Source organism: Cololabis saira, chromosome 23 (assembly GCF_033807715.1).
Source record: "Cololabis saira isolate AMF1-May2022 chromosome 23, fColSai1.1, whole genome shotgun sequence".
Taxonomy (NCBI): Eukaryota; Metazoa; Chordata; class Actinopteri; order Beloniformes; family Belonidae; genus Cololabis; species Cololabis saira.
The window spans coordinates 32,399,120-32,423,899 of record NC_084609.1 but is presented as its reverse complement, the minus strand read 5'-3'; the positions used below and the strand labels follow the sequence as shown (position 1 = coordinate 32,423,899).

General features: G+C 41.5%; 2 protein-coding genes across 3 annotated transcripts in view; one reads left to right on the top strand and one right to left on the bottom strand.

Annotated features, from left to right (window-relative positions):
* dnajc2 (DnaJ (Hsp40) homolog, subfamily C, member 2) overlaps positions 1–9,848 on the top strand; it is a 23,610-nt gene extending 13,762 nt beyond the window's left edge. The window contains exons 12-16 of one of the 2 annotated variants that reach the window (XM_061714076.1): positions 1,413–1,594; positions 2,614–2,714; positions 8,359–8,469; positions 9,337–9,497; positions 9,705–9,848. In XM_061714076.1, the coding sequence (XP_061570060.1) occupies positions 1,413–1,594; positions 2,614–2,714; positions 8,359–8,469; positions 9,337–9,497; positions 9,705–9,773 (624 nt within the window). In that variant the 3' untranslated portion in view covers positions 9,774–9,848. The remainder of the gene's footprint in view (positions 1–1,412; positions 1,595–2,613; positions 2,715–8,358; positions 8,470–9,336; positions 9,498–9,704) is intronic. The other variant, XM_061714077.1, reaches the window with a different exon arrangement.
* On the bottom strand, positions 9,788–24,780 carry pmpcb (peptidase, mitochondrial processing subunit beta). The gene is made up of 13 exons (XM_061714078.1): positions 24,649–24,780; positions 24,222–24,356; positions 21,592–21,678; positions 21,330–21,459; positions 16,444–16,642; positions 16,252–16,331; positions 15,351–15,463; positions 14,839–14,982; positions 12,729–12,889; positions 12,508–12,593; positions 10,720–10,808; positions 10,254–10,329; positions 9,788–9,967 (listed from the first exon to the last, which is right to left on the bottom strand). Exons 1-13 carry the CDS (start codon positions 24,748–24,750, stop codon positions 9,903–9,905), a joined length of 1,467 nt encoding a protein of 488 aa, XP_061570062.1. The 5' UTR covers positions 24,751–24,780; the 3' UTR covers positions 9,788–9,902.

Here is a 24,780-nt window from a genome sequence, read left to right as displayed (position 1 = left end):
CTTTCTGCCTTCACATCACTGTCCGGTTGCAGCTGTTTTGTCCTGCGTTTATGTTTTCTCAATAAAGCTTTGAGAAAAAAAAACGAAAAAGCGCTGCCCGGCCGAGGCCGCATTGCATTCTGGGATATGGTAGGCGAGGTAGACTGCTCTGAAGCATGCTGCGGATTTTTCTCCAAATCAGTACAACATCCGGGTATTTTTCGGATACTGCAGATTTCCTTCTGTTCACATACAGCATACTACTTACTACACTTTGGCCAAATCAGTGTATACTTGTAGTACAGTATGCGAATTCGGAAACGGCCATGGCCTCTGTTTCGGAGGTGCTTATTCTCATCCCTGCCGCGTCGCACTCGGCCTCAAACCGCCCCAGCACATGCTGAAGGTCCCGGTCCGATGAAGCCAACAGACTTTTTGACTCACGGGCCACAATGTGTTCTAAAATTTGACAGAGGCGCCAGGGGCATTTGGATGGAGTGTTTGGGCTGGATATACTAAAGGATTGCATGTAGTGTGTGCAAACCTTATAGCACAGTAAGAACACGCTAATAAATGTACAACCCGATTTATTAACAGATTTGCACTGAGGACTGTGTTTCAAATATGCAAAATAGCCCTTATTAGTTAATAAGCTTGTCTCAAGGAATATGCAAAATTTGGCGTTTACACACTATTTTGCACAATACTGGAAGGACGAAAATGTAAATAGATTAAAATAGCATAGTGTATTTGGATTGATGTCACGCATTTGGATTAATCCAACCATTAATCCAAGTTAAAGAAATCAACATTTATTAAAAAAATGAATGGTATCACTTTCAACATTCAAAATATATTACTCAACAAAATACTCAGTGTTTGAGTGCGCATGCACCATCTAGTGGGGAAACGTGGGCATTGCAGGGAAAGGTGGAAAATTACCAAGGTTTTTATTATAATTTGGACTAGTCCAGCGGGCCGGATTAAAAAGCCTAACTAACTAAGCCTAACTTGTATGTGGCCCGGGGGCCTTAGTTTGCCCACGTCTGTCCTAGGATCATTCAGGCAACACTAACCCCTCTACCACGATGAGGTGGCGGTTCAGGTTTCATTTCTTCTTCTGTCATTTAGTAGCCAGATGCAGATTCTCTTTCTGCAACCTGCTCATTTATGATGTCCACGGCTCTGAGGACGACGGGCTCGTGGAAATCCTTGTTATCAACTTGGGTCTTGCTCCCAAGTGCTTTTTTTCAATGTATTTTATTTCTTTCAAGGTGTTCATCAATCATTTCACCTCTGTTACACTTTCAGTACTACCTTTCAAGGTGGAACATTTGTATGCCCATTATGGCATTCTGCCTTTAATACACAAAGCATATGAATGCTGCAAGGGTATTTCAATAAATATTAATTATTGATGTTAAATATCCTAGGTGCAGGAAGTGAATGACCAGTTGCAGAAAGAAAAGGAGGCGGAAGTTCAGGCCATGCAGGCAGCTCGTAGTTGTGAGCAGGCCAGCAGTGGAGCTGGAGGTGGAGGAAAGGGCTGGAACGAGGACGACCTTCAGCTTCTTATCAAAGCAGTCAACCTGTTTCCTGCTGGAACCAATGCCAGGTAGTCCAGTTGAACTAAAGCTCTCATTTATAGACATTGCATCAGGAAGGACCAACTTCAGTCTTCTTTTTGTTTTTTGCTTCTTGTTTTGGGTCTCTGGAAAGCACCTACACAACTTGTGTGTGTGTGTGTGTGTGTGTGTGTGTGTGTGTGTGTGTGTGTGTGTGTGACGAATAAGGATTTTCAACAGGTCAATTTGAAAATAATGAAAAAAGGAATATTGCAGTAGTTCAAACATTAAGAATGTTTTGTACACATAAATTCATATAAAACTTTAAAATTAAGTGATTTTTTTTTTTTTGTCAAGATGAATTGGCACTAGCCTTAAAAAAAGGTAATGTGGTGCAACCATGATTCATATTAAAATTAATTAATTTCCTTAACATCTTGACATCTTTTTTTTTTTTTTTTAAACGTTTTCAGTATTATACAAAAATGGTCATTTTAATGGTTGCGTCACATGATATTTCATAAAATGGACATCAGTCAAACTTTGTTTATAAATTATGATGGAAATATAAATGTGTATAAATCTTATACACTACAAGACAGTTCTGAAATCATGCCAGATAGGGCAGAAGATTGATTTAAAAACATTTAGAGTGATTTCAAATAAAGAGTCGTGGTTGGACGGTGGCACCACATGACATTTTGACGCTTAAAACAATAAAATCCCAAATAACTAGTATTTTTTGTAAAATTCAAGTGAGTCCATATGTAGGACAGGTAGGTCATATATATATATTTTCTTAACCATTTAAACCTTTTTTGAATTGGAAAAAAATCTGTTTTTCGGAAACTATAGGCGTCACGTCATTGACATATATATATATATATATATATATATATATATATATATATATATATATATATATATATATATAATTGAATTTTCTTATGCCTTGTCATGTTATGAATGTAGACAATAACTAAAACTGGATCATTTTATCTGAAATAAAGAGATGCATTGTTCCAAGATATTTAACATGATCGTTCAAAAAGCCATGCTTTTATTGCAGATGGGAAGTTATTGCCAATTACATGAACTTGCACACCACTACTGGAATGAAAAGGACAGCCAAAGATGTCATCAACAAAGCCAAGAATCTACAAAGACTTGGTAAGATCATATATGAAGACAGTAAGATGTACTTTGACTACCAGAGAATATTAATTCAATTCAATTCAATTCAATTTTATTTATATAGCGTCTAATACAACAGAGTTGTCTCTAGACGCTTTACAGAGACCCATACCCAGAACATGACCCCCGAGCAGATATTACATAAACAATGGCAGGTAAAAAACTCCCCTAGTGGGAGAAAAACCTTAAGCCAAACAGTGGCAAGGAAAAACTCCCCTTTAGGAGGGAAGAAACCTTGAGCAGGACCAGGCTCATCAGGGGGGACCCTCCTGCCGAGGGCCAGACTGGTGGGTCAGGGACGGCAACAGCACAGCAGGCAGGTGGAAGCAGCAACGGGATGACCGGGGGTGGGGACCGCAGGCCAGCACACAGCTCCCGAAGCTCCGGCCCAATCAGCAAGTCCCAGGTTGGGGTGCAGGGTCAGGAAAAGACTTGTGCTCCGTAATGCAAGCTACAAGCCACCCACGGCCACCTGCAGGACAAAAGAGAGAAAAGGGAGGAGAAGGGGGGGGCAGCAACGGGATGACCAGGGGTGGGGACCGCAGGCCAGCACACAGCTCCCGAAGCTCCGGCCCAATCAGCAAGTCCCAGGTTGGGGTGCAGGGTCAGGGAAAGACTTGTGCTCCGTAATGCAAGCTACAAGCCACCCACGACCACCTGCAGGTTCCGGTGTCCGGCAAAGGATGCTGCAACATGGACAAAAGAGAGAAAAGGGAGGAGAAGGGGGGGCCAGCACAAGAAACTACAGGAGCGACTCTGACACACTAAAGTTTACACTACCTAGAGATTTACCAACACCAGCTAGAGGTTTACTAAACACTAACTATAGGCTTTACTAAACAGAAAGGTTTTAAGTTTAGTTTTAAAGGTGGAGGTGGAGTCAGCCTCCTTAACCCAGATTGGAAGTTGGTTCCAAAGTAATGGTGCCTGATAGCAGAACGCCCGCCCTCCAAATCTACATTTAGATACTCTAGGAACTACGAGTAAACCTGCACTCTGAGAACGGAGAGCTCTGACAGGAACATAAGGCACTATCAGGTCTTGCAAATAATGCGGAGCTAAGCCGTTTTGGGCTTTATACGCAAGTAATAAAATTTTAAATTGGATTCTGAATTTTACGGGTAACCAATGGAGCGACGCTAACACTGGAGAGACGTGGTCTCTCCTGCTAATTCCTGTCAGTACTCGTGCTGCTGCATTTTGGATCAGCTGGAGCCTATTCAGCAAATTACTTGGACATCCTGCTAACAACACATTACAGTAATCTAGTCTAGAAGATACAAACGCATGAACTAGTTTTTCTGCATCACTCTGTGAGAGGATTTTCCTAATCTTTGCAATATTACGGAGATGGAAAAAGGCTATTTTACAAACCTGATTGACATATGGTTTAAACGACAAATCCTGATCGAAAATAACACCAAGATTTCTCACAGTTGCACTGGAAGCCATCGCAACACCATCTAATCCCTTCCTAAGATGCTCTGGACCAAGAATGATAACCTCTGTTTTATCTGAATTTAGAAGCAGGAAATTTCTGGACATCCAGTCCTTGATGTCCCTAAGACATGCCTGAAGTTTAACTAACGGTTCTGTTTCATCCGGCTTCATAGACAAATAGAGCTGCGTATCATCAGCATAACAATGAAAGTGTATGCCGTGATTCTGGATTATACTTCCCAACGGCTGCATGTATAAACTGAACAAGATTGGCCCTAGCACTGAACCCTGCGGAACACCATAACAGACCCTTGACTGTTCTGAAGAAACCTCATGTACATGAACAAACTGGAACCTGTCAGATAGATATGATTTAAACCAACATAGAGCTGTCCCTTTAATCCCAACAACATGCTCTAACCTGTGCAGTAAAATGCCATGATCTATAGTGTCAAAAGCAGCACTGAGGTCCAGTAGAACCAGTATGGACACTAATCCCTTATCTGAGGCCATAAGGAGGTCATTCGTGACTCGAACAAGTGCTGTCTCTGTGCTATGATGCATTCTGAACCCTGACTGAAAGACTTCAAACAGATCATTTCTATACAAATAGTCACATAACTGGCTTGAAACTGCCTTTTCCAGAATTTTAGACACAAATGGAAGGTTGGAAATTGGTCTATAATTAGCTAAGGTGTCTGGGTCAAGAGAAGGTTTTTTAAGTAAAGGTTTAATTACTGCGACTTTGAAAACCTGTGGTACATATCCTAAACTTAGGGATAGGTTAATTTGGTCCAGTATTGTCGTACCAATAAGAGAAAAAACATGTTTGAATAGACGAGTCGGGATGGGGTCTAACATACATGTGGTTGACTTAGCTCTATTAACGAGTGAAGTCAGCTCAGGGAGGTCTATAGGATCAAAACAGTCTAGAGACAAGTCAGAGCCTAGGGAAGTCGCTAAAGCTGAAGAAACACCTACAACCGGCTGGTTGATTTCTTCTCTAATTCTCGCGATTTTACTGTTGAAGAAGCCCATAAAGTCCTCACTACTGAGAGCTGCAGGAATGCACGGCTCAACAGAGTTGTGACTCTTTGTCAGCCTGGCTACAGTGCTGAACAGAAAACGTGGGTTACTTTTGTTATCCTCTATCAGCGTTGAATAATAAGCTGTTCTGGCTTTGCGAATGGCTTTTTTATATACTATTAGAATATCTTTCCATTCACGATGAGAGTCTACAGACCTACAAGAGTACCACTTCCTTTCCATTTTACGCACGTTTTGTTTCAACATGCGGATATCTGAATTGTACCAGGGAGTTAAGCTCCTGTGGCTAGAAACCCTCCTTTTCAAAGGAGCAACTTCATCTAAAGCTGAATGCAACAAATCAGCAGTGTTACTAGCAAGGAAATCAACATCTGCAGAGGTAGAACCCAGGTCACTGGCCTCGACTACATCACTATTTCGCACTGTCGTAAGATAAGCAATGGCCTCCCTAAATTTAACAATAACTTCATCAGACAAACATCTGCTAAAATAATACCTCCTATTTTGCACTTCAACATCAACAAAATTAAATTCAAACGTTATTAAGTAATGGTCGGATAAAAGGGAGTTTACAGGTGACACCAACGGACCATCAGTTTCAACACCGTAGGTGAGAACGAGATCGAGAGTATGATTAAAACAGTGCGTCGGTTTATCCACTTTTTGTGAGATACCCATTGATTCTAGAAGAGAATCGAAGGCTAATTTAAGATTATCGCTTTCAACATCCATATGAATGTTAAAATCACCCACTATGATGAATTTATCTGTGCTGATCAATAATCCAGAAAGGAAATCTGAAAATTCAGACAAAAACTCCAGATACGCACCAGCAGGGGGCCGGTACACTACCACTAACACAACTGGCTTCTCTGATTTCCGGCTCGGAAATTTCAGACCAAGCATGAGGCTTTCAAATGTATTATAGTTGCACTTGGGTTCAATTTTTGTTTGGAGACCGGAGTTATAAATTGCTGCGACTCCTCCGCCTCGGCCCGTGCTTCTAGGAATGTGATGATTAAAGTAGCCGGGCGGAGTTGATTCATTCAAACTAACATACTCTTCCTCCTGTAACCATGTTTCTGTTAAGCAGAAAATATCACTCCTGCTCTCTGTAATTATATCATTTACTAACAGAGACTTAGAGCTTAATGATCGTATATTTAGTAGTCCGCATCTAATTTTTCGGTCTGTAATTGGTACCAAATGTGCATTGGTTTTAATTTTTACAAGGTTATCTTGGTTAACGCCTCTATAACGCTGCACCTGGTGAACTTTTGGAGGGCGGGGAACTGCAACCACTTCTATTTTGCTAGGCACCTGGCCAGAGTCGCCAATATCATGTAATCCTACAGTTTTAGAGTCGCTAATTACATAATGCAATCCTACAGTTTTGTTGGCAGGCGTTGGTCCTTGAGAAGCAACAGATGTGTCGCTGAGCCCTTTAAGACTACCCTTCCTCCGAACCGTCACCCAGCTGCCCTGCCTGGCCGGCTGCCGGGGAGCTGCAGGGGAGCGGTTACGCTCAGCTGCTACGGGCCGGTCCGCAGAGGATTCTATCGGACTATGGTCTAGTTGGCCAAACCGGACCTCTAACTGACTAAGCCTCGCCTCCAGCCCTGTTAAACTACAGCTCTGCATCCTGGCCTGGACCCTGCATTGTCAGGGGGAGTGTCTAATAACATTGGCCAGATTTCTAGACATAAGAGCTGCACCATCCCGGGTGGGATGAATGCCGTCCCTTCTAATCAGACCGGGCTTTCCCCAGAATGTCTCCCAGTTGTCAATAAAGTCCACGTCGTTTTCTGAACACCACTGAGACAACCAGCGGCGGAGCGAGAGCATGCGACTAAACATGTCATCGCTGGTCAGATTGGGGAGGGGGCCAGAAAAACCTACGGAGTCTGACATGGTTTTGGCGAAGTTACACACCGAGACAATATTCATTCTGGTTACTTCCGACTGGCGAAGACGGGAGTCATTAGCTCCGACATTGATGATAACTTTACCATATTTACGATTACCCTTTGCCAGTAGCTTCAAATTTGCTTCTATGTCGCCCGCTCTGGCCCCCGGGATGCACCTAACTAAGGTCTCTGGAGTCGGCTTCACATGTCTGACTATGGAGTCTCCAATCACCAGGGTCGGTTTCTCAACAGATGTGTCGCTAAGTGGGGAAAATCTGTTAGACAGATGAAGCGGGTGGTGGTGTTCCGTGAGCCCTTTAAGACTAGTCTTCCTCCGAACCGTCACCCAGCTGCCCTGCCTGGCCGGCTGCTCGGGAGCTGCAGGGGAGCGGTTACGCTCAGCTGCTACGGGCCGGTCCGCCGCTAGCTTAGCCTGGTTAGCTGAGGAGGCTCTCGGACTATGGTTTAGTTGGCCGAACCGGACCTCTAACTGACTGAGCCTCGCCTCCAGCCCTGCAAATAAACTACACTTTAAGCACTTACCGTCTTCACTAAAGGAGGCAGAGGAATAACTAAACATTTCACACACTGAGCAGGAAAGAGGTGAAGCGGTGGGAGCCGGAGCGGCCATGCTAAGATGCTAACGGAGGCTAACGGACAGAAAATGTATCGGTGATTGGTGACAGTGAAAGTTACGGAAGAGAAAATGAGCGAGTGTTGAAATAAAGACAGTAATGTACCAGATATAGTGCTATTTTACCAGAAAACAGTCTAAGTTTTAGATAAAAAGTCGGGAGAGATCTGAGCCTGCAACGCCGTGAAACGGCAGCAGCACAGACCGCAAACACCAGGAAGTGACGCGATGCGTGACGCAATACGTTACCCAATCAGCAAGCAAGCTGATCAAGCTTTACAGGCTTCTAAGTTTTTAATTGTTTCTAGAGTAGTCATGTTTTTAATTGGTGGGGCTGAATTTATAGTCTTTACATGCTAAAGGGAGCTTATTTGATTATATTTGTACTTGATGCAAGTAATGCTTTACAATGAATGAATACAATAAAATACTCTGTAGTTTGGAAAACAAATGTAACTATAATTTAAAAAAATATAAATATATATATATATTATTTATTAATACGCCTCCTGAAACATTTACTTCAGGTTAATGATGGCTGTTGTAATGTTTTGTTAGTTGGATTTTTCAGTCCCGTTGTTGTTGTGCTCAGATCCACTACAGAAAGATGAGATAAACAGAAAAGCCTTTGAGAAGTTTAGGAAGGAACACTCCTCAGTGCCGCCCACTGTAGACAACGCTGCACCTTCAGAGAGATTTGATGGTAAGTTCTTTTGGACATTGTGTAACTATTTGAAAATATGACATCACACATTAAGCCTCCATATTAAATCAGTCTTCTTCAATAAGTACATCACAAATATCATTCAAATGGATTTTGTTGCGACTATCAAACCATGGACCTGGGACACGGAGGCGCCTGGTAGTGCAGCCGCCTCACAGCTAGAAGGTCCTGAGTTGGATTCCCGCCGGGGACTCTGTGGGCGCTGAAGTGCGTGTTAGTTCCCCCATGACTTCAGCACCCTGGGTGGGGTTGGTGAAATGATCTTTCTGTGTGGAGTTTGCATGTTCTCCCCGTGTTCCCTTGGGTAGCTTATGTGAGCTTCCCTCACAAAAACATGCAACAGTCCTGGGCTCTACTGCCCCCTCTGGCCAACCGGGGAACAGATGGGATGGGAGGATCTGGCCGGAATAACGTGACCCTTCCACGCGCTACGTCCGGCCAGAGAAGCTGCTCACTCCTCAGGTTAAGGAGGAGACCTGAGCTCAGAGCAGGAACTCCCAGGGTTGGTAGAGGGAGCAATGCCCAGGACTGTAGCTTAGGTAGGAGCACTGGGTGATAAAATGGGCGGGGGGACTTTTTTTTTTTTTTTAAAGTCATGGACCAGAAAATCATCTAAATCTTTAATCAGCAGTGTCCAATAGCGACATAAAAGCAACAGCGACCAGCTGGCCGAATTTTTTTCATAAATCCTGCCTCAACTCCTTTAAATTTAGTTTGGAGCAATATAAACTTGCGTTGCTTTAAACCCTCTTACCTTATCACCGTCTGGTTCAGTCTGAACCTGTACACTCAGTAATACTATTGTACTATTATGACTATAGGAATGTTTTGTGTCTGCCTCTGCAGCATCTGGCAGTGAAGGGAATACTGCTCCCTGGACAACAGAAGAACAGAAACTTCTGGAACAAGCCCTGAAAACATACCCTGTGAGCACCCCTGAACGCTGGGAGAAAATAGCTGCTGCTGTTCCCGGACGAACCAAGAAAGACTGTATGAAGAGGTACAAGGTAAGCTGGATTCACTGCAACTATTTTCATTTCCAATTCCATTGTATGTATTTTTATTCTTTTACTTAAAACTAGCTAAAACAGTCTTGCAGTATCTTGCTTTTTACAAAAGCAAGTGTTACTTTGCGGGTTATAATATGAGTTGCTATTGTAAACATATCATATATGGAAAAAGGCCTTTAAACACTTTTTCTTTTTGTCCAACAGGAATTGGTGGAGATGGTTAAAGCCAAGAAAGCTGCTCAGCAACAAGTGACGGCAAAGAGTAAAAAATGACAACCACAAAATAATAGTATGTTTGTTATTTTAATGTTATGATCTTTATTTTTTAATAAAAGCTTGGAGACCATATTCCAAATTGTTTGTTTTTAATACTGTACAATAGAGAGTTCCTCAGACTGGTTTTCAGGTTCTGATCCAGAACATCCCACTGCGGATCTGGTCGTAGTCTGGCAGTTGCTTAATTGGACCTAAGATGAACACAGTTCAATTAATATTTCTTATCACTGCTAATTGTTTGTATATCCAAAGCATATATAGGCAACTACATATATTATAGCTACAGAAATTAGGGCCACTGAAGAAGGAAAAATATATCATTCTGTCTCAGAATTGTAATTTGTTTTCTTCAGTGGCCCCAAATACAAATGTACAAAACACATCCAGAGCTGAAGCGGTAAAGCTTGAAATTCTTTCATTGCAACTAAACCAAATGTGCATTACACAGATGAAGTGTTTGTCAAAAGTGCAACATACCAACGGCTGCAATGGCAGGAGACTGGTTGTAAATGTATTTGGTGCAAACATCCTTGATGGTGTTGGCATCGATGGCCTGTTAAGAGTAGTACACATAAGTCTAGTACTCATCTAGTACTCATCAGTCTTAGAGAGTTCCTCACACCATCTTTAAAATAGAAAGGTTTATCACTTGGAATTAAGAGAGATACATTTACAATTTCTATAAAAACATGAGTTAGCAGTATTGATCAACCTGAAAATAACATCAATCCAAGACAATATGTGCAGAAATTAATTTTACCATTTTGAAATAGCAAAAAGAAGCTCTCATATGATGAAAAAACTGCTTCGTTATAGGATAGTAAATAACATTTTTCTTGGACTTTCAAGTATATCAACCACTTAAAGCAAGTATCTGTGGTTTGGTACAGAGGACTTTGTGTAGAATTTTGTTCCTTGAGTCAAGTAGGCACCGTGAACTTACGTCAATTCGAGCCTCCAGTTCATGCAGAGGGATCCTGCGATTGTAGCACAACATCTGTCTCCCGATGTCCTCACAGATCGGGGTGGATCCTGAACAAAACAGTGTGAGTGTCGACACCAGATACTGTTTCTATTGGCACTTTTACACTAGTACGTACTCAGCCCGACTCAACTCGCCATGCCCCGGTTTTGCGCTTTTCCACTTGGGGTCGAGGCGTGCTCAGTCGGCTGTATCTGACATCATCACACTACAGGCCACCGATTGGTCGGGGGGTTGGAGTCAGACGTCTGAGTCAGGAGGAGGAAATCAGAGAAAGAGACTCTGACGGATTCTTGTTCATTTTATTCAACAGACAATGGCAGCACAAAAGTCATGATCCAACTCTGAGGTGTAGATGTTCATAAACCTGGTGGATGAGGAGAGAATTAAAAAGGGATCTAGACGGAGATAAGGAACGACCAGATCTACCAGGAGCTCTGTCTCTTCATAGCTGCCCACGATTCCAGCTGACTTTTCAGCAGCACCGAGACAAACAAAATTTTTAAAAAAGTGTCGCTGCTTGAAGTTTCTCTCACTCTCATTTTTTAACTTGATATTTAGTGTTGGTGTCTTCCTTTAGATACACAATCAAATACGTCACAGCAGCTTCACTCCAACCTCCTACTTCTGATCTGGGTGTTGAAAACAAATGAGGGCAAGTGGAGGCGAGTCGAGTCGTACTGAGTAGTAGGGGTGTAACAATATCGTGCCACGAAATTTCGCGATACAAAAACGTCACGAAACGTGTCGTGGAGGTGACAAACTATCGTGATATTGGGTTATTAATATTAATCTATTGTGTTAACTAACGCGCATCCGACCACGTCTCGACCCGCGGACCAAAATCTTCCTCCACCCAGAAGAAACTAGTACCGTTTTGGTCCCGATCACGGGATTCTTGCAGGGTTTTGAGCTCTGAACTTTTACCGATGTAAGTCTGGTGTAGAGTTAAGCCTTACCTTATTAAATTAAACCTTTTTGGGGTGGTGAGTAGGATAAACACGGGGACAACTTCTGCTGAGTTCCAGTGTACTTTAATGTCCCTCAACAGTGTAGGATTTTAGAACATCAACACAGCACCTAGTGCCGTACTGTGGCGTATCACTCCGCCCAATCTAAAACAGACTAATCACTACAGATAAACTGACTAGTGTCATTATAGTCCCTGATTTACATCAGAATATAAATATATTTATAAAATAATGATCCCTGAATTACCAAAATAACTAACAAAAATAAATCTCTTACACTTATAAGGTGAGCATGAATCAATCTTTTTTATGATTTTTTTTTTTTTTAATTTACTTTTTAATTTTAGTTGTTAAATTAGAAAAAAGAAAAAAGTCAAATCATACATGAGAGAAAATATTCAGTTTGTGGCTAAATATTTGTACTTGTATGAAACTGAAGATGCATAATGCAAACCTGACATTTACTTTTAGTTCAGTTTGTGGAAAATGGTTGGCCTGGCTTTGTCTTTAAAACTTAAACAGTTATAAAGCATTACAAACTGAATACTGCAAATGCACAGCATTGTTTTGTATTTTGTGTTTTTCAAATAAAAGACAATTTTTTCCAGTCACATAGATACTGCTATAATATCGTATCGTTATCGTGACCTCAATATCATGTATTGTGAAAGTAGTGTATCGTTACACCCCTAATGAGTAGGTACCGAGTCGAGCTGAGTAGGTACTGAGTAGGTACTGGTATAAAAGCACCATAAGACTGTCTGTCATGCTACCTTACCATCAAGATGCAACAGCATGTTGGTCTTGAGCAGATTCTTGGCCCGAGCCACCTCACTTTCTGTCAGGCTCGTACAAAGAGACATCCTGACAGGAGCAGAAACAGAAATAAGAACCCCAGGAGACTTCTCTGTTTTCCTCGTACACCGTTTAGACTTAGGCTACTCAACCTTTGTGATCAACACGTGTCTGGTGATTGTGGTGTGATGCACATGTCCTCACCATTCCATCTGAGTGTAGTTCATCATGTCGTTGATGGTGCCGGGCTCACACACCATGTACAGTCCCCACAGGCCGGTGTCTGTGTAGCAGGTGTTGAAGGACTGGAAGCTGTGGCACAGGTTTCCCTGGCAGGCCATCTGAGCCAGTTTACTGGACAGATTCTGCTTCACAAACACCATCACTAGTTAAACTGACATTTGAGATTTAACCCTGTGTTAAAAACGTTAAACTCCTGTGTGATACTAGACAGTCTTTTCTTTAAACACAAGTCATTTTATTTATATTTACCCGTACTAAATGAGGGCTGCTGCTTCTAAACTAAGATGAATAGAATAATGTGTGTTAATAACTTGTAACTGGATTAGACCTGATGGGGATGGTCCTTTACTGCCACCAGAAGATTCAGCAGTGACATTTAGTGTGTCCAGGTCTAGCGCGGTGCACATTGGGCCACGGAGAAAAAGTCCTAAAACTCTGAGTGCTGCTTGATTTGCACTCTGGGGACTGTTAAGTTTGTCCATTGGATGCCACATCTTTGTGTGTATTTTCTGTATAAACAGTAACTATTCAACAATAATTCTCAGTCACATCTTGTAAGTGGCTTTAGCAGTAGCTGCCCCTAACCCCCAGTTCTTTTAATAATAGCCTACCCGTTAGTAGAGTGTCTACCATACACACGCCCACAAAATCAATCAAATGTTATTGTGTAGCTTTTGAGCTTTGACTCAAAAGCTACACAAGTACCAAGCACTGATGCGTGGTACTGTACATGAATCAGAATCATGTTTATTTGGCCAAGTCAGGTCAAACAAGACAGGAAATTTGACTGGGTTATTTTTGCTCACTGTATAGTAAATAGGCAAATGACAACTCTTATTAACATATATACAATTTTTAAAAAAAGTGAAAGGGGCAGCAGTATGCGGTAAACATGGTTATTGAAAGGTGCATTGGTAGTGTACTTATGGTTTCTAACAAATGTGACGGCAGATCAGCTAAACCTCCATGTTCACACTATGATCAGGTTCAAGTTTAGCAATGGGTTAAAGTAGTGTTTCTCAACCCTGGTCCTCAAGGCCCACTGTCCAGCATGTTTTAGATGTTTCCCTTCATCAGCACATCTGCTTCTAATTGATGGTCCTAATCTTGTCATCAAGGTCTGCACAGTTCTGTTGATGACACAGCCACTTGTATCACAGTGATGTTGCTGGTGTAACGATGTGGGTGGGATGTGGGTGGGATGTGGGGGGGGGGTTAATGGAGTGATGTAATTGTAATTACTTATGTATTTAGTTATGTATTCATACATTTAAAATGTAAAGTACTATAGGAAGTATATATATGTATAATTGTGCTTTTATATGAATGTATTTTAATTTTCATGGACCCCAGGAAGACTAGTTGGCGTTTTGCGTCCGCTAATGGGGATCCAAAATAAAAAACAAAACAAACAAAACAGTGTGCTGAAGCAGGGGAACATCTAAAACATGCAGGAAAGTGGGCCTTGAGGACCGAGGTTGGGAAACACTGGGTTAAACCAGAGCCAAGTTAGCACAATGCTAACTGACGCTGCCGTTGTGCCTCTGTAACTTCAGCGTAAACTATTATTAATGGCTGGTTTTACAGCATTTGACACAGCTAAAATTCAAGTGGCCCCCTGAAGTTTGATCCTCATAAATTCAAATGATTAACCCAGCGTGGAGACATGGCTTTAATGTTCCAGTTATTGTGGTTAAAGTTAGAGGTGATACCGTATTTTCACGACCAAAAGGCACATGTAGCATAGTCTTATATTTTTAAATACGCACACTTGTATGCTTGTGTGTATTGTTGTAAGGCGGTGTGCCATATGTGTGTGCAGACTGCGCCTTTTCGTACGGTGTGCCGTACGGTCGTGAAAATACAGTACATCACGATGATCCTCTCAAAATATAGAAGTATGTGTACATTTACTGGCAGCATGTATTAGATATGTAAACACAATGACAACAATAGTTTTTCTGTCTAAATAAAGAGTACACATGGTTGAAATGGATTTCCAGTAAAATAAGGTTTCAGAGTTGGACAACTGTAGCTTGTCACCCGTGTTTGAAGTGTGTTCAGTACTCACCACACCTCCACCAAATGAGCGGTCCCAGTTCCCAATAAGCGTGTTGGCCACCATCAGGGGGATGGTGTCAGGATGAGACCATCCAACTGCCTCAACAGCAATCGCTATGTGAGCCAGAGGCATTTTGTCATCACGCACACGGATCTGAAATTGAATTGAATATACTTTATTTATCCTTTTTCGGTAAAAAAAAAAGACTCGCTACAGTAATCACACTTAATGGAAGACTTTTCAAGCCCTCTGTAAAACCTTGTTAAAATTAACAAAAAGACATGCATATATTTATTGACATTTTCAATTCAACTGTTGTCAGTACTTCCCATGATTTATGTATCAATAATTCCAAGTAATGTTGAACATAAAAGCCCTATTTGGTGTTTAACACTTCAATAATATTTGTTGCACATTAAAGCCAGAAAAATGTCAAATACAGCCTTATATTATACAGTTTTCTCAGTTTTTTCCTGTTGGATAACAATAGGCAGTAGTCAGCACGGCAGGTGTGATCCTACCTCACTGCCGGTGAAGTGACAGGCAGGAACTGCTGGGGCTTCACCTCGATATCTGCCAGGAAGTTTTCCAAAGTGATACTTAGCCAAATTGATGAGCTCATCTTGACAAACTCCTGAACAACAACATGTTGAGAGAAAGGTTGTGAGGGTGACAATATCCTGACATTTCACTTCAGAGTGCGTTGATGAAGAACCATTTATCATGTTAAGTTATGACTTTTTTTTTTTTTTACATTTTTGAAAATAAATAGGAAGAAAACATGGCAGAGAGAGATGACAGGCCAGGAGTTGAGCCTTATAGTACAACTGGGCTACATGGTGACCCCTTTACATGGTGACGTGCAGTCATTTCTAATAACGTAGTGCCATGGTAGTTATTTGTACAAATTACCCACCATATTCAGCAGGGGTAATGGGATCATTTTAATCAAAGTAATTCGGTGATGTGGGGGAAGGAGGGATTTTTTACCCCCCATTGTGTCCACCTACTCTGTCATCAGGCTCATGATAGTATGACAACCAAAAGCCTCTAATACAAAGTCAGCCCCAGCTACATTTACCGTTGTTTAACGGTACCTGAAGTGCACAAGCATCTCACTAGGGATCATTTCCAGCTGTCACCCGACAAAATGTGACATGTCACTCTAGTTCAGTTGGAGATGATCCGATTATTTAAATACTTCAATATATCTGCAAATTTGTGTTAGTAAATTTTAGGGGGGAAAAAACAAGCTCTAAATTACTGCCCGTCCTCTGGTAACGGTAGTCCCGTGCAAATAAGGCATTAGTCGTTTAAAACACCCAGTCATTGTGGTGGGGCATTTTGAAACATAACACATGAGCACAAAATGTTAAGCTCTTTTATTTGAAACACCTGAGGAGGCACACAGACGTGACTCACCTCCAGCTGCAGACAGAACTATCCTGGGCCCCTTGTAATGAGTTGTGATGTACTCAACCAGATCTCCTCTGTTGATTGTTCTGCATCACAAACACGTAACTCACTCAGAGCATGGCGAATTGGTGAGAACTGGATGCTACAAATATAGAAATATTGTACCCATTAAAAAAAAAAAAAAAGATTTAGTCTTACTTGATGTTCTCGGTGGGACCCAGGATGGTCCTTCCCAGCGCTGTGGACTGGTATGCTGTAGCATGCAGGTAATCAAAGACTACTTCCTGCAGATTGGTCTCCACTTCCTGCATCTCCCTCAGGATCACCCCTCGCTCCCTCTCGATCTCTGCCTCACCTAACGTGCTGTTCTGGATGATGTCAGCCAGGATCTCAACAGCTTAGAGAGACAAACCAGACATTTTTATCATGCTGTTAGTGTTATACTTTACTTCCACTTGCACATGTTGGGTCTGAGATTTCACAAAAGTTCTTTTGTCAATCAAGTAAGACCAGGAATGTGTCATGCTCAGCTGTGGACGTGACTTAAGATATTCTGCATTACAGGTTTTATCTTTTTAGATTTATATTACATTAGCTAACTTGTTGACATAGTTGACTTGAATACTGATCATTTCCCTGCAGAAAAATATATTGACACATTGTTGTTAAATTGGGAACGTATCAGAGAAAGAGAGGCATAATCTAAATCTCCAGAGATAACCATGCACTGCAGCGAACATGTCTCTTGTAGCATTGGCAGAAAACAGGTGAACTCTCTCAGTAAATGAATGGATGAAGGGCCCCCTTCCTCACCCGACCTACACACTACTGACCACCCCAGTACTGACCACCCCACAACTGACCACCCCACTACTGACCACCCCACTACTGACCACCCCACTACTGACCACCCCACTACTGACCATCCCACTACTGACCACCCCACTACTGACCACCCCACTACTGACCACCCCAGTACTGACCATCCCACTACTGACCACCCCACTACTGACCACCCCACTACTGACCACCCCAGTACTGACCACCCCACAACTGACCACCCCACAACTGACCACCCCACTACTGACCACCCCACTACTGACCACCCCACTACTGACCATCCCACTACTGACCACCCCACTACTGACCACCCCACTACTGACCACCCCAGTACTGACCACCCCAGTACTGACCACCCCAGTACTGACCACCCCACTACTGACCATCCCACTACTGACCATCCCAGGAGATCCACAGCCAAGGAAAACGCTGCACATCTCTGAACAGTGTCTGGGAGGCTGCGGTCGCAGCTGCAGACTCCAAGAGTGGAAGGCTTGTTTACTTTTTTTTTTTTTTAATGTCAGAAATGTTTATTTGTAAATTTTGAGTTGTTTGTTTATCCTTCTTACTTTAACAGATGAAAATAAACAAGTGAGATGGGAACCATTTTGTTTTTACATTCAGTTGGATAATTCTGCACACTAATCGTTGCCCAATAATTGTGCACAGACGCAAAAACCTCACTTTTACTTTCTTACATATTCAGTTTTGAGGGAACATTTTGGATTGACCTGAGAAGCACTGCACGTGAAGTCTCAGTTCAATGAAAGGACTAAATGCACAGGATAATTCAACATCTGGACTGCGGGACGTACCGTCACCACAAAATGTGCAGAATTATACCACAAACACTGTCGTTGTTCTCCTTTAACTCCTGACTCTCCCTACAGCTTCTTTCAACCTATATAATCTACAGTTTTGTGAAAAAGTGTTTGCCTCCTTCCTGATTTCTTATTTTGTTGCATGTTTCTTAAATGTCTCAGATTAAACAAATTTAAATATTAGACAAAGATAACACTAGTAAACACGAAATACAGTTTTTAAATGAAGGTTTTTATTATTAAGGGGAAAAAAACTCCAAACCTACATGGCCCTGTGTGACCCCTGTTAAAACATAAATTAACTGTGGTTTATCACATCTTTGGAAAGCTGAGTTCAGTTTCTCTATCCACACCCAGAGGGGTATTCCAGGAAGCGGGTTTAGTGAAAATCCTGAGTTTGTTAAGCCTGAGATGAGGGAAATCCAGAGTTTTCAGTTCCAGAAAGCGAGTTAACTCAAACTCTGAGCCAGTTACTACGGCAACTGAGCCTGTGAACCTAACCTGCTCGGTAGCAGGTTTACTTCAATAAACCCTGAGTTTCTCTCTGTCTCCTGCCTCAGTGGCGTCAGCCGATTGGGGCAAGCGGCAGAGAGCAGAAAAAGCATATCTAACAAACGCAACGTATTTTATTCACTATGTCAGTGCAACAATATCACAGGGACATCCGAGTTTAACTTCAAACAGTTAAAATCCAAATGCAAAAAGGAGAGGGAGGAGCAGAAGACAGAAAGAGAGGGAGAGAGTAAAAAAAAAGTCAAATATTTCCCTTAAACAGATTTATAAGAGGGTGGGGTGATTTGATATCTTACCTTAAAATGAACTTGCATAATTAATCCATCAGTGGCTAACAGCCTCGTTAATATCTTCTGCTGCTGGGGCAACATTGGACCCATGACTTTCCTTCTTTCTTTCTTTTTTAAAATTGCGTGGTTGTCTGCTTCCTTTTCATTTTTGTAAGTTAGTAACACTGCAGAGCTAAAAACGAGATTGATAGCGACCGACCACGGGAGGGGGGGGGGGGTATAAGTGTTGGTAAAGATAATACCTAGTGAAATCCATCATGTTTTTCTGATATGCATTTGTAGTTATTTTATATGTATTAAGTAATAGAATAAATCTATACAAATAGACACACAGAGTAATTCCATAAATGCATAAAAAAAAAAAAAAAAAAACATTTTCCCCTGAAGCCGGGTGTGATCTAAATGACAATAAAATTTCATTCAATACCATTCCACCACTGCTTTCATCTGTAATACTATAAGACAGTGTGCTTTCTCAATCCTGTTCCTCATGGGCCCCTGTCCTGCATGTTTTAGATGCTACCCTGCTTCAGCACACCGTGATACAAGTACCTGTGTCATCAACAGAGCTGTGCAGACCTTGGTGACAAGCTAATTAGGACCATTAATTAGAATCAGGTGTGTTGGTGCAGGGAAACATCTAAAACATGCAGGACATGGGCCCACGAGGACCAGGATTGAGAAACACTTAAATGTTAAATGAATACTGCAGGAACTTTCCCCCACGGCATTTCTATCCTCGTTTTTCTTTTTTTTTCCTGAAATATGCTCTCATACTCGCCATACGCATGTATTAACACTTCTAACTCCAGTGGCGTGAAGTATGTGGATCTTCAGATGCAAACTAATGTTTCCTCAAAGGGATTTTGTAAATTGAAATGTTAAATAAAGTTTAAAAAGAAAAAAGAAAAAGTATGTCGCTCTTTTGTTGTCGCCGGTTGCCATGGTGAATCCTTGTATCAGCGCTCTACTGATGATGGCTTTTTAACTCGAGCTTAACAAACTCAGAGTTGATTGAACTAACTCAAATCCGCTGTTCTGGAACCAAAAACTCTGACTTTCCTATCTCAGGTTAAGTCAACTCAGAGTTCAGGTTTAAACTCGGAATTTGTTGTTTACCCCTCAGGCCTGATTCCTGCCTCATCTGTTCTCAATCAAGAAATCACTTAAATAGGACCTGCCTGACAAAGTGAAGTCGACCAAAAGATGCTCAAAAGATAGACCTCATGCTGTGATCCAAAGGAACAAATGAGAAACAAAGTAATTGAGATCTATCAGTCTGGAAGGTTCCAAAGCCATTTCTAAAGCTTTGGGACTCCAGCGTACCACAGTGAGAGCCGTTATCCACAAATGGAGAAAATACGGAAGAGTGGTGAACCTTCCCAGGAGGAACCGACCAAAATGACCCCAAGAGCAGCGACGCCTCACCCAAGAGTCAGTAAAGACCCAGAACAACATCCAGACCTGCAGGATCACCTGCTCCATTGAGGTCAGTAAAGACCCAGAACAACATCCAGAGACCTGCAGGATCACCTGCTCCATTAAGGTCAGTAAAGACCCAGAACAACATCCAGAGAACTGCAGGATCACTTGCTCCATTAAGGTCAGTAAAGACCCAGAACAACATCCAGACCTGCATGATCACCTGCTCCATTAAGGTCAGTAAAGACCCAGAACAACATCCAGAGACCTGCAGGATCACTTGCTCCATTAAGGTCAGTAAAGACCCAGAACAACATCCAGAGAACTGCAGGATCACTTGCTCCATTAAGGTCAGTAAAGACCCAGAACAACATCCAGAGACCTGCAGGATCACCTGCTCCATTAAGGTCAGTGTTCATGACTGCACTGTAAGAAAGAGACGGGGCAGAAATGGGCAACTGTAAATATGGACTTGTACTTTACTTCTGTGAAGCACCCAATACTGCATTCCTAATATTCCCACATCCTAGTAAAATTGGAATGCTGCATGCCCATTTAATTGTCCATCTTGCATGATATTACATTCAGGGAATACTTATTTTGCTTTCCTGCCCTTCATCCCCATCATTTCCTCTTTGACTTATCTGTATAAGTGATCTTTTTAGGGTGCTACTTCGCCTTTGGAACACTCAATCACCCTGACCACATTTTTTTGGTCTTGGGGCTGCCATACAAACACTGAATTACTTTATATGGTTGTAGATCAGCAGTAATGTTATTAATTCTCCAAATGGAGGGGTGACAGTTCAATACTCACAGTACAAATCTCCATTCTCAGAGTCCAGGTTTACTCGTAGCTCCTAGAAAGACTTTCCTGTCAATGTACCAGCACCAACAGCTCACTTTTGCCTTTCCTCAACCCTGTCTCCAGGCACACCTTCAGTCCCTTAGTCTTTTTTTTTTGTTGACCGACAGTAGCAAAGTTTCTGTTAGAGGTGGGTGTTAAATCTGACCCCAACAGATGCAGTATGAAAATCAGTTTTGTGTTCTACACATTGGATTTGTCATAGGTTTTATGTCGTATGCCCTTCCTGACATAACCCTCCCCATATCTCCACTATGGGAACAGTAGCTCTCATAGTGCTGATCCTATGTGACCACTTAGTGCTGCATATTACATGTCTGTATCTGGCTGTACCTCTGGGAAGATCCTTGGAGAAAGCCTTGGCGTAGTAGACAGTCTGCTCCCGTGATGTGTAGGCATTCAGATGAGCACCCATGTTCTCAATCTCCAACTCAAGATCCAGTTGAGAACGTTTCCTTGTGCCCTGTAACAAAGATGAAAAAGCCCCGAACTTGTGTTTTACTTAGTCAAGGAGCAATCTCAAATATATTTATGAAATTCCTATGTTCAAAAGCGTTCACAGCAGGTCAAAATGTTCTCTTTGCTACTCCCTCACCTTAAATGCCATATGCTCCAGGAAGTGTGCTGTGCCATTATTTCTTTCATTCTCATAGCGACTGCCAGCATCTATCCACAGGCCCACCTGTAACAAAGTCACTCTTCAATATTCCTGTCAGCACACTGTGCTATTACTGTACCTCAATTCTTGAACATAGTACTTTGGAGTTTTAGTTGAACAGGAATGTCATTTATGGCCCATGTATAAAATTATATATATACTTTTTTTTTTTAATGTTTAATATATAAACTAAAAACACTCCCAATTCTGTCTTAAATAGTTTTTTCTAATTAATATTTTTTGTATCTCTATGAATACACGGGGTAGTTTGTTTTTCTTTAAGTCATTGTACTTATATTTTACAATTGTTTTTATTGTATGAAACTTTTTTTCTATCCTTTTAAATCTGGGAGGTCTCAGAAAGGTATGCATCCAAGAGTTAACATGTTCCAACAACAATTTACCCCAGTTGCTCCCGGTTGTCAGGCCAGCACCGTTGTATGGCAGTTCCGCCCACAACCGGTGTGTGAATGTGTGCGTGTGTGGGTGAATGTCTACAGTGTAAAGCGCTTTGGGGCTGTAGGAGTACAGCTGGAAAGTGCTATATAAGTGTAAGCCATTTACCATACACACACACACACACACACACACACACACACACACACACACACACACACACACACACACACACACACACACACAGTTGTGTGAAAAAGCGTTTGCCCCCTTCCCGATTTCTTATTTTTTGCATGTTTGTCGCACATAAATGTTTCAGATCATCAAAAAAAAAATTAATATTAGACAAAGATAACACAAAATGTAGTTTTTAAATGAAGGTTTTTATTAAGGGGAAAGAAAAATCCAAACCTACATGGCCCTGTGTGAAAAAGTGATTCCCCCTAAACCTAATAATTAGGTTTAGGGGGATTAGCCCCTCAACAGCAACAACTGCAATCAAGCGTTTGTCATAACTGGCAATGAGTCTTTTCCAGCTGTGGAGGAATTCTGGTCCACTCATCTTTGCAGAATTGTTGTAATTCAGCCACATTGGAGGGTTTTGCAGCAGGAACCGCCTTTTTAAGGTCATGCCAGAATTCATGGTTCCATTTACCACAGCAAGTCTTCCAGGTCCTGAAGCAGCAGAACAGCTCAGACCATCACACTACCACCACCATGTTTTACTGTTGCTAGTATGTTCCTTTTCTGAAATGCCACTTTACTTTTACACCAGATCTAAAGGGACATACATCTTCCAAAAAGTCTAACCTTTGTCTCGTCAGTCCACAAAGTATTTTCCCAAAAGTCTTGGGGATCATCAAAATGTTTTCTGGCAAAACTGAGACAAGCCTTTATGTTCTTTTTGCTCAATAAAATTAACTTTTTTGATTTTAGCAAATGGCTGCAATGAAACAAAAGGAAAAATTTAAAGGGGTACGAATATATGTGTGTGTGTGTGTGTGTGTGTGTGTGTGTGTGTGTGTGTGTGTGTGTGTGTGTGTGTGTGTGTGTGTGTGTGTGTGTGTGTGTGTGTGTGTGTATATATATAAACTCACCATAACATTTATGGCTAACATGAAAGTTATATTAAATATACTTAATATGTATTTTAGATTATGTACGAAAATACATAAGAACACACTTTTTTTTAAATCTTTTATGATTTATTTACCTTTGAACTGAAGACAAATAGTGTCTTGGGTTTATTTTGTCAGAGATGTCAACAACAGCTCATTCCCACTAACAAATAAAACCTTTTACAAGAACTAAAGTGACTTGATAATATTCATTGACTGAATTAAATATAATTACCCTTAAGAGAAAAATAATTATTGAATATTTACAAGTGTATTCATTACTTTTAATTACTTGAGTTTATAGTCTTGTATTGATTTTTATGTTTTTAATTAATTTAAAAAAATTGTAGCCTTTACTTTTCCAAAATTATTTATGTATTTAGTTTTGTCGCAGTTTATTGATTGATTGACTGATTGTCACTTTTATCATTGGATACGATTTTAAAAGGAAACCGAACATCAAAACAACCAAATAACTACTACAAGTTTATCCTAAACCTAAACTAGTTTACCACCAAGGCGACACCGTTGGATTGTATGGTCTGAAAATGCGGCTGTTTCCTCGTAGAGACGCTCCAAGGCGGGTAAGGGTTAGGGGTAAGGGTTAGGGGTTAGGGTTAGGGGTAAGGGTTAGGGGTAAGGGTTAGGGGTAAGGGTTAGGGGTAAGGGTTAGGGGTAAGGGTTAGGGGTAAGGGTTAGGGGTAAGGGTTAGGGGTAAGGGTTAGGGGTAAGGGTTAGGGGTTAGGGGTAAGGGGTAAGCTACCTCCGCTGCCCCCACATCTGGAACTCCCTCCCAGAACAGCTACGTCAACCCCAGTCCGTGGACACCTTTTAAAAAAGGGCTTAAAACTTTCCTGTTCAGGAAGGCTTTCCCTGGTCTTTTTTAGATGTTTTTATTATTTTTATCCTTTTTTACTTCTAGTCTTTTATGTGTCTTGATTTTTTTCCCCCTTGTTTATGTAAGCACTTTGAGATTATTCATGAAAAGTGCTCTACAAATAAAATGTATTATTATTATTATTATTATTAATAATAATAATAAGCTTTACTCACCGTGCAGGTCGAGAGGCCCGAGTCCTCTGACGCCACTCGGAGTCCGTTCTCTAAAGTGGTCACTTTGGTTTCTGGAACATTCAGCGCCACCGGAGCGGCCTGGGTGGCCAGCAGTCTCGGTCTGGTGCCATTAAGCTGCAAAATAAAGCTCTGTCATGACGACGCGGCACATTCAGACCACTGGCATCAGATGTTATCAACACCAATATTTAATTGAACTATGTCCTTAATATTTCTAAAGCACATCTCAAATTAAATACACCACTTATAACCATAACATGGCAGTACGTATCGTGGGTGTTCTTCGTAATGAGCCGGTAAAGCCATCCAGCAACGATTTCCTTCCTTAATCCATGAACTGTTGAAAGCAGTGAGCTGTCGAACTGCTGTTACATTAAAAGGACGACTTTAAACACATTGTGCTTACCCCATTAAAGAAATGTGTCTTCAGTAAATTAGTTTGTAGCTGGTATCGCCCTGCAGATGTGAGACGGCGTATGGAGGCCGCCATGTTGTTTATATGGAACATGTGATAATCGGGGACAAGAGCGAAAATAGC